This window comes from Erinaceus europaeus, chromosome 7 (genome assembly GCF_950295315.1).
Source record: "Erinaceus europaeus chromosome 7, mEriEur2.1, whole genome shotgun sequence".
In the NCBI taxonomy this organism is placed as follows: Eukaryota; Metazoa; Chordata; class Mammalia; order Eulipotyphla; family Erinaceidae; genus Erinaceus; species Erinaceus europaeus.
This window is the reverse complement of record NC_080168.1, coordinates 94454497-94471549: the sequence shown is the minus strand read 5'-3', so window position 1 is coordinate 94471549 and position 17053 is coordinate 94454497. Positions and strand designations below refer to the sequence as shown.

At 40.1% G+C, this 17053-nt stretch overlaps 1 protein-coding gene across 1 annotated transcript in view; it reads left to right on the top strand.

Annotated features, from left to right (window-relative positions):
* MYRFL (myelin regulatory factor like) overlaps window positions 1-10352 on the top strand; it is an 84002-nt gene extending 73650 nt beyond the window's left edge. The window contains exons 16-21 of the mRNA XM_060194947.1: window positions 1718-1780; window positions 3377-3464; window positions 5783-5857; window positions 9401-9521; window positions 9818-9892; window positions 10007-10352. Of these exons, the coding sequence (XP_060050930.1) occupies window positions 1718-1780; window positions 3377-3464; window positions 5783-5857; window positions 9401-9521; window positions 9818-9892; window positions 10007-10093 (509 nt within the window). The 3' untranslated portion in view covers window positions 10094-10352. The remainder of the gene's footprint in view (window positions 1-1717; window positions 1781-3376; window positions 3465-5782; window positions 5858-9400; window positions 9522-9817; window positions 9893-10006) is intronic.
* The last annotated feature ends 6701 nt before the right edge of the window (window positions 10353-17053 follow it).

The following is a 17053-nucleotide window of genomic DNA, read 5'->3' as shown; positions in this document are numbered from 1 at the left end:
ATCTGTTATCACACCAGAAAATAAATCTTATCAAAGGGCCCTCTTTCCAGGAACCTGAAAACAAGCCTCTGTGGAAGCGAGAGAATTCTGTAATTCTGTTGCCAGAGGTAAAACGAGCCCTTTCCCCCCACAGATTCAGCAGTATAGCAGAACAAAAGCTAAGGGAGGGAAAGAGATAGACTAGAGAAGTCCCAGTTTCTTTATGCCTAATTTGCCTTGTAAATTCCCAGCCTTCTGTGGAAACATTCATAAGCAAAACTCATAGCAAGAGCCATTGGCTGGAAACTATTATTGGAATAACTGGAACTGAGGATTTTTGAGACAGCAGATACATTTATATGCAATGAAACATAAATAAATACCCAGTTGCCCAGAAAATCTTAATATATCAAGGTTCATTTCTTCATAACAGAAGCAGGATACTCAGGAAACTTGCCTCACTTCATGTTCTCACTTCCATTTGCTGATAGGGTGAAGGAACTCAATTTTCACCTCCATCCCTGACATTCTTATGCACCCATCCCCTGGGGACTCCCCTACTAGTGTGTATGGTGAAGCATATTATTCTCTTTCTTCTTTTTATCTTCCTTTTTTTTTTTTTTTTTTTTTGGTGGTATGCATGCTCTCACCACTTCAGGGCAAATCAGTCATTCTTTTTAGTTCCAGCAAAGAAAGAGAGAGAGAGAGACAGAGAGACCCACAGAATGGGAGCTTCCCCTGTCATCACAATAATCCCATGTGGCATTGGGACTTGAAGCTTGAATTCAGATTATGTACATGGCAGGGTACATGGCCTACCAGGTGAGCTATTTCCTGGCCCTAAGCATTTTATTATTATTAATTTTAAAAGATCATATTGCTTCCTTTCTCTCTTTGCCAACCTGTCTCCCTTCTCTGCTTTCGCAAATGTTCATCCATCACTTGCAGTGAGCCTTGCCTGGCCTTAAGTGGGAAAGCATTAGGGATCAGATGCTACCTTCCAAGAATGCAGAGTTAGGTGAGAGGGCAAATACACAATCCCTTCCACCTACAGTGAGAAACACTAACTAGACAGACAGATTGCCACCCCAAGTAATGTGAACTGTTGCTTTTGCTTTCTATCCTGCAGTTCCAGGCAGAAATGAACAGAGATCTAAATCTAAAAACTTAAAATATACATGACTACAAAATTCCACCATTCAGCCCCAAACAGAAGGCTTCTTTTTTGCATGTGGAACTGGGGTCCTTCACACACACACACACACACACACACACACACACACACACACACACACACACAATTTTATTTCTCCCAGGCCTCTTTTAAATTAAAACTCATGGTGGGGGTGGGGGATAGACAGAGATTCCTCCAGTAACATAGTACCTTACTCTTCCCTTAGTGCTGGAACTGGAACCCGGCCTCTATTCAGTGAATTTCCTATCTATCTATCTATCATCTATCTATCTATCTATCTATCTATCTATCTATCTATCTATCTATCTATCTATCTACCTATCTATCTATTTTATCTATCATCTATGTATCTCTTCTTCAGACGGCTTCTTGGAAAAGGGTAAGAATAAACTAAATGTCTCAGAACTAGAACATGGGTTGAATGGATTAAACAGTGAGGTAGAGAAAGGGTTGGGGAACAGAGGAAATCTGGCACTCAGACTGGGTTTCTTCTCACCCTGACCAAGCCTTAGCCTCTAACAGCTCCTATCTGTATCTCTTCAGAAGACAGAAACAAGTCATTCCTGGCGAGAGATGTTCTGACAGACCTGGACTGGGGGAGTGACTGTGAGTTTACATTTAAATGGACTCTGTTCTATTGTTTCCTGGGGCCAGGCCAGTAACAACAGGCTGTAGAAGCATTACTAGAGTGGAAACAGGAACAAATGCAGCACTCTATCACCGTGCAGGGGGTGACACCCTAACTATTAAACAGGCACCAGAAGCACTCATTCACTGCTAGATAAATTGTGATTATCCTCTGTGAGTTTTCCTTATTATTATTTAACATTTTACTTTATTAATGTTTTGGATAGAGACAGAGAAATTGAGAGGGAGAGAGAAAGAAAGACACCTACAGCACTGCTTCCCTGCCTGAGAAGCTACCCACCTACAGGTGGGCACTGGGGGCTTGAACCTGGGTCCTTGTGCATTGTAGCATGTGTGCTTTACCAAGTACACCACCGCCTGGCCTCTCCTCCATAATAATATTTAAACTTCATGCCTTCTTCTGTCCTTAATATATTCTTAGTTTGTTCTGTGATTTTATTTTATTTTTGCCAGATTGCATTTCACATTGCACTTTCCATAAATTTCAGTTTAGGGGCACATACATTACCTGGGTGTGAGCCCCCACCCTGAACCTGCAGGGGGGATGCTTCACAAGCAGTGAAGCAGGTTTGCAGGTGTCTGTCATTGTCTCTACCTCTCTATCGCCTCTGTCCCTTCTCAATTTCTGTCTGACCTATCTAATGAAAACAAGAGAAAAAAAATCAACAACATAAATTCCAACTTTGGGTGTAGATAACACAATGGTTATGCTAAGAGACTCTCATACCTGAGGCTCCAAAGTCCCAGGTTCAATCCCCTGCACCACTATAAGCCAGAGCTGAGCAGTGCTCAGGTGAAAACAGAAAGCAAAAAAACATACATTCCAACTTAGTAGGGCTTCTAGAAGGTCCAGAAATTCTTTTTTTTAATTTTTAAAATTTTATTTATTTTTATTGTTGGATAGAGACAGAAATTGAGAGGGGAGGGGAAAACAGAGAGGGAGAGAAAGATAGATGCCTGCAGACCTGTTTCACCATTTGTGAAGTGACCCCCTGCAGGTGGGAAGCCGGGGGCTCGAACCGGGATCTTTATGCTGGTCTGTGAGCATTTAACCTGCTGTGCTACCACCCACCTCCCCATGTCCAGAAATTCTTTTGGATGTTATAAGGCTGTTTGTGGGAGTCTGGGGCTTTTATTAGTTGTTTTTTTTTTTTTAATTCACTCTAACAATTTCTCCTTCTCCTTTTTCTATTTGAATACAAATGAAATCTATTTATCAAGGAAATTCTTATTTCACAATTCTGCGACTTGGAAACTCTGCTGGAGCACAATACTCTAATCCTTGGCAGAAGAGTTTCCTTTCTCAGGGGCCAGCAGGTGGTGCACCTGGTTGTGCAAGGACCCAGGTTCAAGTCCCCAGTCCCCACCTGCAGGGGGAAAGCTTTGTGAGTGGTGAAGCAGTGCTGCAGGTGTCTCTCTGTCTCTCTCCCTCTTTATCACCCCCTCCCCTCTCTATTTCTGAGTGTCTCTATCCAATAAATAAAGATAATTTTTAAAAAAATTTTTAAAAAAGAGAAGAGTTTCCTTTCTTATCTGAGTTTATTCTCAATCCAGGGATTGATACAACCATCAGTTCTATTCAGATTATGGAAATCCAGCAAGTAATAGACCGTCGGTACTGCAGCCGAAGTCTTCAGTGCGGGTGGGTAAGCTTCACTATCACACTCAATCCACTTTGGCTCTTTCTGCAGTTTATTGAAACCTCTGGGTTTGGGTTTTGGAGACTAGATGGAAAAGCAGAGCTACGTGGCAAAAATCACTGTGTGCTGACATTACTCCTTAAGTGAAAACATGTCTGTCACATGTTGGGAGAGGGAGTCATAAAACAGTTGGTATTAACAAATGTCAATAAACCATGACTGCCAGGATTCCAGTCTCCCAGTTTAATGGATATGTCCAGACAAAAACACTGATGGGGCAGCTCCAAGAGCTGACTCTCTGCAGCCACATACCATGCAGAGGAGCAGCACTGCTGGTTAACTTTATAGGCAAACAACACAGGGCTGCTGCTGGCTCCAAGTTTGCCATGAGCTGTATGTGTTAACAACAGGGATATCATTGTTTTAATTGCTACATAACAGAGCTTAGCTTTTCCAGTTAGGCAGGGAAAGTGCAAGTACTGCAGAAGTGAGCAGTGTTCATCTCTATGCTTCCAGAAGCACAGTATGCAGAGGACTTCAGTGTGCATAATTCACACATTGTCAGAACACTCATAAACGGGCAGTAATGTTTCTTTATTTGATAAGTACTTACTGAGTGCCTGCTAATTTGAGCTCAAGTCATGCATTCTGTAGATTCTCAATCTTCAATTCTTTCCAACCTGATGGGACTTGAGCTTCAAGTTGCTGCTGCTAAGTTTTAAAAGTAACCCGCATTGTGCTTTATCATTGGTTCCAGATCCCTGTAATCATTATTTCATTGGGTTCTCACCAAATCCCTGCAAGTTTGAAGCTGTTTATCTTTCTTCTGTCGTTAAGGCACTTGAAGCATGATGAACTTGAAAAGGAGAAATGTCAACTCACATGGTAGAATGACAAAATGGAGAAACATAAGGACTCCAGTTCAAGAATGTTGATAGGACACTTCTACTCCGTGCATGTGTTCCTCTACTATAAAGGGGTGGCACCTCCTGAGTTGGGTTGCTGCAAAGCACACAGATTTGGGAAGGCTTAGAATAGTCCCAGTTTTATAGAATACCATTTATTTCAACTTTCTTCAGTCCAGCAAGGCTCTCCCAATCCCACTTTAGATCCGTCGTTTTTATGTTCGCTTCCACATCTTTAACAGCTTATTTTACTCTTCATGAAATAGAATCTAAAATGACTGGCTCGTTTCCCAACTTATCTGGGTTTAAGCAGTTTCTCCTCTCCATATTGTTCAAGGAGTGGCTAGGATAAAGGGAGACGTTATATTGGATTCAGTTTGCCTCTTGCTGTAACTTTTCATTATAGTAAGAATCAAAGAAACTCTTCCACTTTTCCAATCATCTCTCTTTTTTAAAAAATTTATTTATTTTCCTTTTTGTTGCCCTTGTTGTTTTAACATTGTTGTGGTTATTAATGTCGTTGTTGTTGGATAGGACAGAGAGAAATGGAGAGAGGAGGGGAAGACAGAGAGGGGGAGGGAAAGACAGACACCTGCAGACCTGCTTCACCGCTTGTGAAGCGACTCCCCTGCAGGGGGGGAGCCGGGGGCTCGAACTGGGATCCTTACGCAGGTCCTGGCGATTTGCGCCACGTGCGCTTAACCCGCTGTGCCACCGCCCAACTCCCTAGCCAATGATCTCTCTTAAGGAAGGTATGAGGGAGGAATCTGTGCAAGAATTTTTGTCTGACGATTTTCACCAGTACTATACGGTGATTAGGACTAAATTAACTTTAGTTGACTCAGATTCTGAAAGTGCATAATAAAGTCTGCTAATGTTGATTCAATAAAGAATGATTTACTATGGAATTGTCAGCTTTTTGTTTTTTGGGTTTTTTTTTTAAATTTATTATTTCCTACCCTCTATTCCAGAAAGACTATTGGTTGAGGCATTTGCCTTAGTTGTTTTAGAAAATCTGTCTTTCCCTGAGGAGAACTAAAAGTCATTCTTCTGCATTTAGTTTTGTACATTTGGTTTGAGATTTGACTTTCTGTGATTTCTCTGTGTGTTCTAAATAGCTATAAATCTTTGTAGTATACTTTGTTAGGACCTGAGAGAAATCACTCTGGAGTTAGATGAATATGTTTCTGAAAAACACAAAGTTATACTATGTGAAACTATATATAGTCATATATATTCATTATGTGTTTGTATAGGTACTATATCTATTAGAATATGTTTATATATTAGAATATATATTAGAATGCTTATTAAAATATTATAGTTACCTAGTGTGTTGTGAATAACAAAAAAATCCATTTTGAAGCCTTTCTTGGGTATTTTGATTTGTGGCTTTATTTTTTTTCCATATTTAGGTCTGGAAATTACAATTACAATATTCCTGTTAATAAGTACACACCCACCAATGTGAAATTCTCTCTGGAAATCAAGTAAGTGGCAAAAAGCAATTTTGTTTTTGTGTCATTTTTTCAGTAGCTAAGTCTACTTGGCAATTTAGTCAGTAAATTAGGAGATGGAAAGCTATCAGTCCAAATGATCTACTGGTGGTTGGGCGGAGAGGGGGGTTCAGCTATGGGAGGGATGTGCAGTTCTGAGAAGCCATAGGCTGTACACACATTTGCAAAGTAGGAGTCACCTTGGGTGACAAGCTGGCTTGATCCTCCTCTTAAATCGGGGTGGGAATGATTGCATGGTCTTCCAGAAGGTGGGCAGCTCATTTTTTGGTCTTCTTGTAGCCATGTCAATGCAGATACCATCCCTTTTCCCTGAGCCTGGGGTAGGAATGGGGTCAGAGTTTGGGATTGGGCAAACAAGTTCAAATTTTGTCTCAATTGCTTAGTCATTATGTGACTTTTGGAGAAAACACTTATGTTCATGGAGTTAGTTTATTCATCTGAAAAAAAAAAGAACTTTAGAAATGATTTTATTTTATTTAGTATTTTGGATAGAGACAGATAAATTGAGAGAGTAAGGGGAAGTAGAAAAAGAGAAAGAGAGGGGGGAAAAAGAGAAAGAGAGAGAGAGAGAGAGGGACTTGCAGCATTGCTTCACCACTCATGAAGCCCCATTCACCTCCCTGGCAGGTGGAGACCTGGGACATGAACTGGGGTCCTTATGTATTGTAATATGTGGTCTCTAATGAATGTGCTTTTCCCAGCCCCTTGAAAAATGAATTTAAAAAATATATATCATCATAAGTAGAATTCTGGTGGAAGTAATTGTGATGAAGTTAATAAATATCATCTAAATTCAGACTATATCCCATACCCTAATTTTAGTCTTGTATCATAGAATCCTCACAAATGCCCTATGAGGCTTTTTTTTTTCTCCTCGTACACACTTTTCATATAGAAACACTTCTATTTAGAAAGGTAAATTTTGCCCCAAAAATCAGAGCTGGTAAGCCGTGGAGCTGGACTTCTAACTCAGCCTACTTATTTTATCATCCTGATTTCCCAGTGAGATGACTTATGTTACAACATTGACCCTTCCTGGCACATGCATTATAGACAGTGAGTAGAAGAATTTTTTCTGATTATCTTTCCTTCAAAAACCACAAACTCTCATCTATTCTTGTCAGATATATTTTCTAAAAAAAATTTAGTTGTTAACATAAGAGAGAAAAAGAGAATTGGAGCATCATTGTGATGCATTTGATGTTGGGCCTCAAACTTGGAACCTCATATTTGTGAGTCCAACACTCTATCCTCTGCATTTCCTCCCAGGCTGCTCTTATTAATACCAGAAATCTTAACTAATTAAAATACTTCAAGACTTGTGACCCGCTTCACTCACACATTATGTAACAAGTTACTCACTATAAAGATTAGTTTTGGGGCCAGGCAGTGGCGCACCTGGTTGAGCGCACACATTACAGTGTGCAAGGACCCAGGTTCGAGCCCCTGATCCCCACCTGCAGGGGGAGAGCTTCAGAAGCCATGAAGCAGGTCTGCAGGTGTCTCTCTGTCTCTCTCCCTCTCTATCTCCCCCAACCCTCTCAATCTCCAGCTATCTCTATCCAATAAATAAAAATAACAAAAAAATTTTAAAAGATTAGTTTTTAATTTTGTTTTTTATTGATTTCAGTCCACTTTATCCCTCCTTATAATATTGTTTTGCTTCCCCTTCATCTGTCCTCCTCTCTCTTCCTTCTGTTATTCCTCCTCTATCTTTCCCATTTCTGTCTCTTCCATCTTTCCCATCTTGTATCTCTTCTCTTTCACTCAGGCTTTATGCTTCTCTCATCAGCTTTCTATAATGAGTTAATGACACTGAGCACAACTGTTTTCCTTAGAAAGATTCATTTCAAACACACACTATTTCATGACTCAGAACACAATATGTATCAAGACAAAGGAGAAACTAAATATACTGTCCTCACAAGGTAAAAGTACTATTCTCTGATATTCCCCAAAGAACCAGGAATAACATTTCCTCATTCATTCCTCACTTTGGCACAGGGAAACTAGCTTATGTGGCATATCCCCTGAAGTGCAGACAATCCTCTTGAGCCATGAAATCAGGTCTTGAAGAATTAAGCATTGTTCTAATATGGGAGACTTTTAAATGACACATATATTCAACTGGGGCTGTATATATTCCCAATGAGAAAAGAAAAAAAAAATTCCAAAGACATATGGCGCTCTTGGTGATGATAAATGAATCAATCTCTAGAGATGAACCATTTTATATGGCAATCCTTTCACTTTGATAGTTTTAAAGACTTGCCATTTATGGGTTCAGAGTCCAGAATGCTAATCATTGCACTGTGGAATCCCAGTGATTGACCTTTTATAATGGGGCTCACCCCAAGTTCCTGCTTGTATTTGTCTTGCTGCTTCAGATGGCATCTACTGAGACCAGGAATCTGCAGAATCTGGAGTGCCAGGAAGCAGACAGAAACATATTCAGTCGTGGTAAAAAGAGAAGAGAAATATTCAGAAAATATTTGAATATCTCTAGGGACTTAAAATGTTGTTGTAGAGGTGATATAAGCTAGGAGAGAATATTTTAGAGATGATCATATGCTACTTTAATAGTAACTTTAGTCGGTTGGTGCTGCTGTATCAAAAACACCATATAGACTGGGTGTTTTCAACAATAAACATTTACTTTTCATAGTCCAGAGATTTAGAAGTCCAAAGTCAAGGTAGCTTTGGTGTCTGGTGAAGATTTGCTTCTAGATTGATAGAAAGACATCTTCATGTGTCCTCATTGAATAAGAGCTCTCTGGGGTCCTTTAAAAAGATTGTATGGCTTAGGAAGTGGTGCAGTGGTTTGAACTTAAAAGCATGAAGTTCTGGGGCCAGGTAGTGGCACGTCTGGTTAAACACACACAATACAGTGCACAAGGATCCAGGTTCAAGTCTCTGATCCCCATCTGCAGGGGGAAAGCTTCACCAGTGGTGAAGCAGAACTGCATGTGTGTCTCTTTCCTTCTCTATTTTTCCCCTTCTCGATTTCTCTCTGTCTCTATCCAATAATAAATAAATCAATTAAAAAAATCTAAAGTATGAGGTTCTGAGTTTGATGTCTGGCATCACTGATGTGTGATAGTGTGGTTCATCCTTTCTCTCTCAGCCCTTCATGTTAATGTGTAAATAAATCTATATATTTTTTAAAGTTAGTAATCCCATATCTGAGAAATTCACCCTTATGACCTAATTACTTCCAAAATACTTAACAGCATCTCATTGGAAGTTAGGATTTCAGCATATGAATTTAGGGGGTGGGGAGCAGCCAGCAAGGCCAGTCAGTCTAAACAATGGCCATTGAGATTGAGTTTCTAGCTGTGATAATGAGATAGGAGCTAGCATATTGGTGTCAGTGACCTTTCTGTGATAAGATGCATATTTAAAACTTTGTCTGGATTTCCAAGTTTCCATTAGTGCTTCTTTTTATCAAGGTGTATAACTGAGTAGGAGCTGATGACTGCTTTTCCATTTGCCTTTTCATTCCTTTGTTTCTTGAAGCACAACAGAGCCATTGATAGTCTTTCAGTGCAAATCCACCCTTGGAAATATATGTTTCCATAATAAAAAGGAAGTCAAATGGATGCAAAGTCACCAAGAAGTCTCCCAGGATATGACACAGGTAACACTGTCTACTTTCTCAGCATTACATTCCAGAAGTGTGTCTGCAACTATGGCATCTCTTCTGTTCCCAAGCCAGATGCCACTGTCTCCTTTTACTGGCTGCCCAGCCACTGGGTTTTGCTCAGCATCTTCTGTGTGTCCTTCAGACACTGCAGACAGTTCTAGAGACCCTTATCAAAAGCTGTTGTCACAGATACCTCCCCAGTGATAGTCCAAGAAATGCTGGCTTAGCCTATACTCCTTTCAATTGAAAATGTGGTTATGAAATGGATCTCTCTTTCATTCATTGTTTAGGGCTATCAGCACATTTGGAGCCTTGCTGTGGCCCCTTTCTTTGATAGTGCCTACCATTTCCGTGTAGCTGCACCGGTAAGCTTCATTTTGTTGTTTTCTTTTCTGTGAGAAAGAAATGGATAATTCTGTTAAATAGTTTGCAAATATTTCTTACATTAATCATTCTTTTTCTCCCTCCTGTTCTGACAGGATTTAGCTGACTGTTCAACAGACCCATATTTCGCTGGGATATTCTTTACAGATTACTTCTTTTATTTCTATCGACACTGTGACTAATTTATTCAGGTTTGGTTGTGGACTTTGCCAAAGGAAATTACTCAGAAGCACACTTAATGGAAACATACATCCTCACACAGCTCCTTTCTTCTCCTTCTCCTCTTTCTCCTCCTCCTCCTTCTCCCTCTTCTTCTCTTTCTCTTTCTCCTCCTCCTCCTCCCCTTCTTTGCAAAACATTCACATTCATTGCCAAAGGACTTTTCCAGACTTGGTTTCCAACAGTCTTGCGACATTAATGAGAATAAAATGTTTGCTAGAACTTGAGATAATGTGGTGTTTGATTTTGGCCATGCTTATGAAGAAATCCCTTCCTTGGGTAAATAGCACTCTTAGGTTTGAAAATACTGCTTTGGCTGTGAAGAAAGCTGTGAGGTCAAAATAAGCAAATCTCACTTTGATTTGTCTTAATGCATTTCAAAGCTTTAGAGAAAACTAAATAAACAAACAAAAAACAATTAAGCCACGTCAACTTGGACCCACTAAATGCAGACTCCTTCAGCAGGTTCTTACACTTCAGACCATTATTTGCCTACTCTAATCATTTGGGGCCAGGCTCCTGAAAAACAGAGCCTGTGAAGATCATTCAAACTAGCCAATTATACACCTGCTTACCCTGCCTGACCTGTTCCTTCTTGCGGAGACCACAACAAAAGTTTTTTTTTAATATTTATTTATTTATTTATTTTCCCATTTGTTGCCCTTGTTTTTCACTGTTGTTGTAGTTATTGTTGTTGTTATTGATGTTATTGTTGTTAGATAGGACAGAGAGAAATGGAGAGAGGAGGGGAAGACAGAGAGGGGGAGAGAAAAACAGAAAAACAGACACCTGCAGACCTGCTTCACCACTTGTGAAGCGACTCCTCTGCAGGTGGGGAGCCGGGGGCTCAAACTGGGATCCTTAAGCAGGCCGTGGCGCTTTGCGCCACATGCGCTAAACCCACTGCGCTACTACCCGATTCCCACAACAAAAGTTTTTGTCCATAAGTTCTCTGCCTTCTGGCCAACTCTGATTCTTCCCCAACTATCTCCAAGGTCTGGTGGCCCCACTTCTCTTGGGAACTGTGAATGACAAGCTGTCATGTCCCTGGTGATCATCTCCTGTTCTGCTGGCCTTCCTAGACCCTCAATTTTTAGTACACTATACTTTAGAACATGGAGATTCAAGTTACTCTAGATACAAGTAATGGGACTGCCAAATGACTAACTTCTCTTGTTTTACCATTGGCCTGTGTGACACTGTAATTTATAAGATACACACAGGCACACACACACACACACACACACACACACAATATGATGTCCATGTCCCCTCTTCCTGACACAGAGCTCCTAACACCCTTGGAATTTCCTTAACACAAACATAGATAAAAATGACTTTTGTTATAATAATATAGTGACCTTTGGAATCATTGAAAGCATTTTGAGAGTTAGAACATTTAGTTCTTGGGGCACCCCCAGCCTGTGCCTGGAGGGAGAAAGCTTCATGAGTGGTGAAGAAGATGTCTCTCTGTCTCTCTCCCTCTCTATCACCCCCTTCCCTCTCAATTTCTGGCTGTCTCTATCAAATAAATAAAGATAATACCAAAAAAATAGAAAAAAAGAACATTAGACTCCTATGGAATGAAGAGGGCTGGAAGTTGAGTGCAATCATCAATAACCAGTGATACAATCCTCTGATTTTTAAATATTATTAAATATATACCATGGGGAGTCAGGCGGTAGCACAGCAGGTTAAGTGTGCGTGGCACAAAGTGCAAGGACTGGCGTAAGGATCCTGGTTCGAGCCCCTGACTTCCCACCTACAAGGGAGTTACTTCATAGGTGGTGAAGCAGGTCTACAGGTGTCTATCTTTCTCTTCCCCTCTCTGTCTTCCCCTCCTTTCTCCATTTCTCTCTGTCCTATATAAGAACAATATCAACAACAACAACAATAATAACTATAACAAGGGCAACAAAAGGGAAAATAAATAAATATGAAAAAAATAGCCAACACTTAAAAAAAAACTTAAAATAAATGTATACCATGGAGATAGACATTATGAGGAGACAATAACTATTAAGGAAAAACATAGTCCTTGCTTTTACATAAGGCATTATTTTTGTCTTTGTTTTTGTGGTTCTACATTTCTCCTTCCACCAGATCCTCATTCTATTCCACCTTAGAGTTTAGGTCCCCAATTTCCCCTTAAAGCTCCTTCATCCTGCAGACACTGAGCTTCAGCAATAACCCTGGTAGCAAAAAAAAAAAAAAAAAAAAAAAAAAAAGATATAAAGCAAAACAAATTGTTGACTAATCATGAACCTAAAGGCAAGAATATTGCAAATGAAGATTTGGGATCTCCGTTTTGGAAAAAGCTAGTAGGTCTATTTTAGGTATATTCCAAAGGGCCCATGAATCTTTTTAATATATAGGCTGAGTCTTTGATATGCTGACTCTCTCAAAAGCCTAGACCAGGGAGAACAGAAGCAACCGGTGGCACGGCTATATACAAGATGTTGGGTATTATACAGCAAATCCTAACAAAGGATAATATATAATAATTGGATAATAATAATTGGCCATATGTGTTCAATTCTTTAGCATTTAAAAAATAAAAATGTTTTGTCAAACTCTTTAACCTCCCTCTTTTCCGCTCGTTATTTTTATTATTTTTTAATACAACTTTTTGGATTTCAAATTTAGTGGAAAATTTCCAACAACATATTGAATGATGAAACTAAAGATCTTTAGGAAAAAGCAGTAAATAAATAAGTAAATAAATAAATAAAGTAGTCCGAGAGGTGGAGCAGTGATAAAACTTTGGACTCTCAAGCATGGGGTCCTGGGTTCGATACCCAGCAGCACATGTGCCAGAATGATGTCTGGTTCTTTCTCTCTCTCCTCCTATCTTTCTCATGAATAAAATCTTAAATAAATTCTTCTGGCAGTTTACACAGTATTCTTATACTGCTCCTTGAACTGATTTTTTTACAAAAACCCTGTGAGGCTAGGAAGGAGAGTGTTGTTCTAATGTCTCCATTTCACAGGTAAGGAAACAGAAATACAAAGATGTTAGACAAGAGTTAAGAGGTGAACCAGGTTTTCTGGTGCTAAATCTTATCCATTTCCACCATCCAATATATCCTCTTCATTGAAGTCTGCCATAATAAGCACTCAACTGTGCTATCAATAGATTTCAAACCATCAGAACTAGAAGTTGGAGTAGTTACCATAGATGATCCTAAATTCAGGATTCTTATGGAAGCCGAGATTGATGCTCACCTTATTGCTCTAGCAGAGAAAGACTGAACAGTGTGGTCCACCTGCCTGTGCATTTGGTAACAACAGATCGACATTGTGGAGGCGCTTGGATTGAAAAAAGAACTCTTCTGCCACTGAAGTGGTGACGACACTATATAAATAAAGAACAGTGCTTTTGGGAAAAAAAAACAACTTAAGGCTTAAACAACAGAATTTTACTTCTTACAGTCCTGGAAACTGGGAGTTCAGGGAGCCCAGGGTTCAGGTGGCAGTGAGCTCAATGTCTGGTAAGGGCTCTATTTTTCTATCGCAGACAACCACCTTCTCATTGTGTCCTCACACAGATCCATCCATGCATGCAGGTGGGGAGAGAGAGAGAGAGAGAGAGAGAGAGAGAGAGAGACCCCTTCCTGCTTCATCCAAAGTGAATGACCTCCCACAGACCCTATCTTTATTTATTTTATTTATTAAGATTTTTTTGTCATTTTCTTTTATTTTTTTATAGAGGTGATAGGGAGAGAGAGCAGGAGAGATACCTACAACACTGTTCTACTACTCATGAAGCTTCTCCCTTGCAGGTGGGGACTAAGGACTTGAACCTGGGGCATAGGGCATGGTAACATATGTGTTTCACCAGGTATATCACCACTCAGTCACCCCAAACCCTGTGTTTAAATATCATTACATTGAAATATAAGAACATGAAGGAAACACAATTCAGTTCATAGTATGATGTCAGTTATCCTTGGGGATATTTTTCCTTTCTTCATGACCTTGTGGGGGTGGGGGGAGGTGGACAGGTGGTAGCGCACTTGGTTAAGCACATATATCACCATGCACAAGGATCCGGGTTCAAGCCCCAGTTCGCCATCTGCAGGAAGAACAGAAATTTCATGTGTGGTAGAGCAAGTCTGCAGGTGTCTGTCTTTCTCCCTCTCTATCTCCTCTTCCCTCTCAATATCTTTCTGTCCTGTCAAATAAAAATAAAGTAGAAAAAAAATTTTTGAAAATGCTTCATGACCTTGGGGCTTGCAAGATATCCCCCCAACTGAGACAAAGACCCAATAAAAAGGCATAGATTCAAATGATCTTAGACTTGTCAGAGCTTGAAAACTGATTTAAACACAGATGAGTGGAGTCCCCATCATCAGCCACCCAGTTAAATCCAGTTATATTGTCCCTGTACTTAGCAGCTTGCTTAAGAATGCTAAATATCAACTTCACTCAGAGAAGCACTTCAGAAAAATCTTCACTTGGCAAAGCTAAAAGTGGTTTGGCTTTCATTTCTTCAAGGACATGCTTCATTGATTTTTGTGTCTGATTCGAAAGAGCCAGTTGAGCGCTTAAGAAGTATCCAAGGATTTAGAATCCAGTACATTTTTTTATGCGACATTGTTTAAAGCTTACAGAAGCACAGCTACAGAGCTCTCCAATTAACTAACGGTTTGTATCATGCAAGCCCATTTCTTGGCTGAATGTTGAACATGGGAGAGTTTTTGTTGGTTCTTAGGATACATAACAGGAGGACGAAGTGGTGGCCAAACATCAGAATTTCTCTCCTTCGTTCTTACTCTCTTTCCTTAAAAAAAAAAAAAAAGTTTGTTAATTAGGGTGGGGGAGATAGCTTAATGGTTATGCAAAAAGACTTTCATACCAGAAGCTCTGAGATCTCAGGTTCAATCCCTGGCACCACCATAAGCCAGAGCTGAGCAGTGCTCTGTTAAGAAAGAAGGAAGGAAGGAAAGAGGGAGAGAGATAGAGAAAGGCAGGCAAGGCTGGGTGGTGGCGCACCTGGCTGAGCACACACATTACAGTGTGGAAGGACCTAGGACCTTCGTTCAAGCCTCCAGTCCCCACCTGCAGGAGGAAGCTTCACAAGTGGTGAAACAAGGCTGCAGGTGCCTCTCTGTCTCTCTCCCACTTAATCTCTCTCCTCTGCTCTCACTTTCTCTCTGTTTCTATCCAAAACAAATAAAGTTAAGAAAGAAAAAGAAAAGGCAGACAGGTAGGCAGGAAGGGAGGAAAGGAGAAAGAGAAGAAGGGAGGGAGAGAAGGGAGGAAGGGAGGAAGGAAGGAAGGGATAAAACTAGAGAGAGAAAACCAGAGAATCACTTTGACTTGTGTTGCTGGACATCAGACTCAGATTCTCATCTTTGCAAGTCCTGTTCTTTCCCATCTTTTTTTTATGCCCCCCCAAACACATATGAACGAGTCTGTCTCTTCACTAGAGTGGCCCTCTCAAACTTGTTTCAACTGCATCAGGTAGACCTCCTATTTAAGTGCAGAATAACCAGAAAGAGAACTAAACTCAAAGCTAGGAAACTTAGTCTTGGTTCTGGCTCAATAACTTGTCATTGATGTTTCTGCAGACACTTCACTTCATTTTTTTCTCACTGCAAAAGTGGATGCATAAATAAATAGTTCTGCCTGTAAGAGTTCTTGTGAGCACTAAGTGGAGTATTTATATGAAACTTCCATAAAGTGAAGGGTTCTGTGTGAATACAAGAATCATTAAGAATGGCCCCCCAAGGAACATTAGTTTGAATGAGAAAATAAGATGCTGGAAGTTCTCACTATTTTAAATGAGTTTCAGTCCATTATGCTTAGGACTAAGCATTGTCTTCTTCACCTGGAAACTTGTTGCCTAGCACATAATACATGCCCAATTAACATTAAGTTTCCCTATTATTTTTCAAGGAACAGGGCAAGATGGCATAACTAAAACACACTTGAATTTCTCTCATTCACAGTGAATTTTTAAATTGTTACTATTTGGAATAATAGGGTGTTATTATTCTCTTCCCCAAGCACATTCAAAACATCTCTAAACTTTGAGTCAGTGCTAGAAAATTTAGTTTAATTTAAAATATATTGTCTGTCAAAGGATTTATTTATTTTTTTTCACCAGAGCTCTGCTCACCTCTTGTTTATGGTGGTGTGGGGGGGATTAAGCCTGGGACTTTGGAGCCTCAGACAGGAGAGTCTGTTTGCATAACCATTATGCTATCTCCTCTCTGTTGAAGGATTTCAATACTGATTTTCAGCTGAAGTTTATCAATATTTATTTCCTTGTTTGCTTTCTTCTTTATTTTTGGTTGTCACTGAGGCTTCACTGTCCAGGATGACTTTTTTATATATAGAAAGATAGAGACAGAGAAATAGAGGGAGAGAGGGAAAGGCATCCAAGCCTTCAGTGTGATGGATGTGGGGTTCCACTCACAAGACAAGGCAAGCACACAGTCATTATTGTGATTTGTGCTGTTGAATTTTTATTCCTTACAGCACAACTGCACGCACATGGAAATTAATTGCAGATGAATTATAAAGAATCTAATGAATGTTTTATAGTGTACCCAAACATTGACTGCATTGTGCCTGTAATTAATTAGGCAATTACAGTATTTCCCCTGAAGTGAGTTGTGAGACTTCGAACCTGTCATTCTATGCTATTACTAAAAAGCATTGCCTTCTAGTGTAGACATGCTTGGTTCTCAGGAGTGGGCTCTGGAATGATCCACAGTAGAGAAACTTTTCAAAATTACATCAGGTAGGCTCTGAGAGGATGCAGGAGGTGGCTCAATGGGTAGGTATAGCAACACCCTGACAAAGCATGAGGCTCTGTGATGGGATCCCCAGCACCACAAGAGAAGACCAAGGAGGGCCCAGCTGGTGGTGCATCTGGTTAAGCGCATACACTACACTGCGTAAGGATTCAGGCT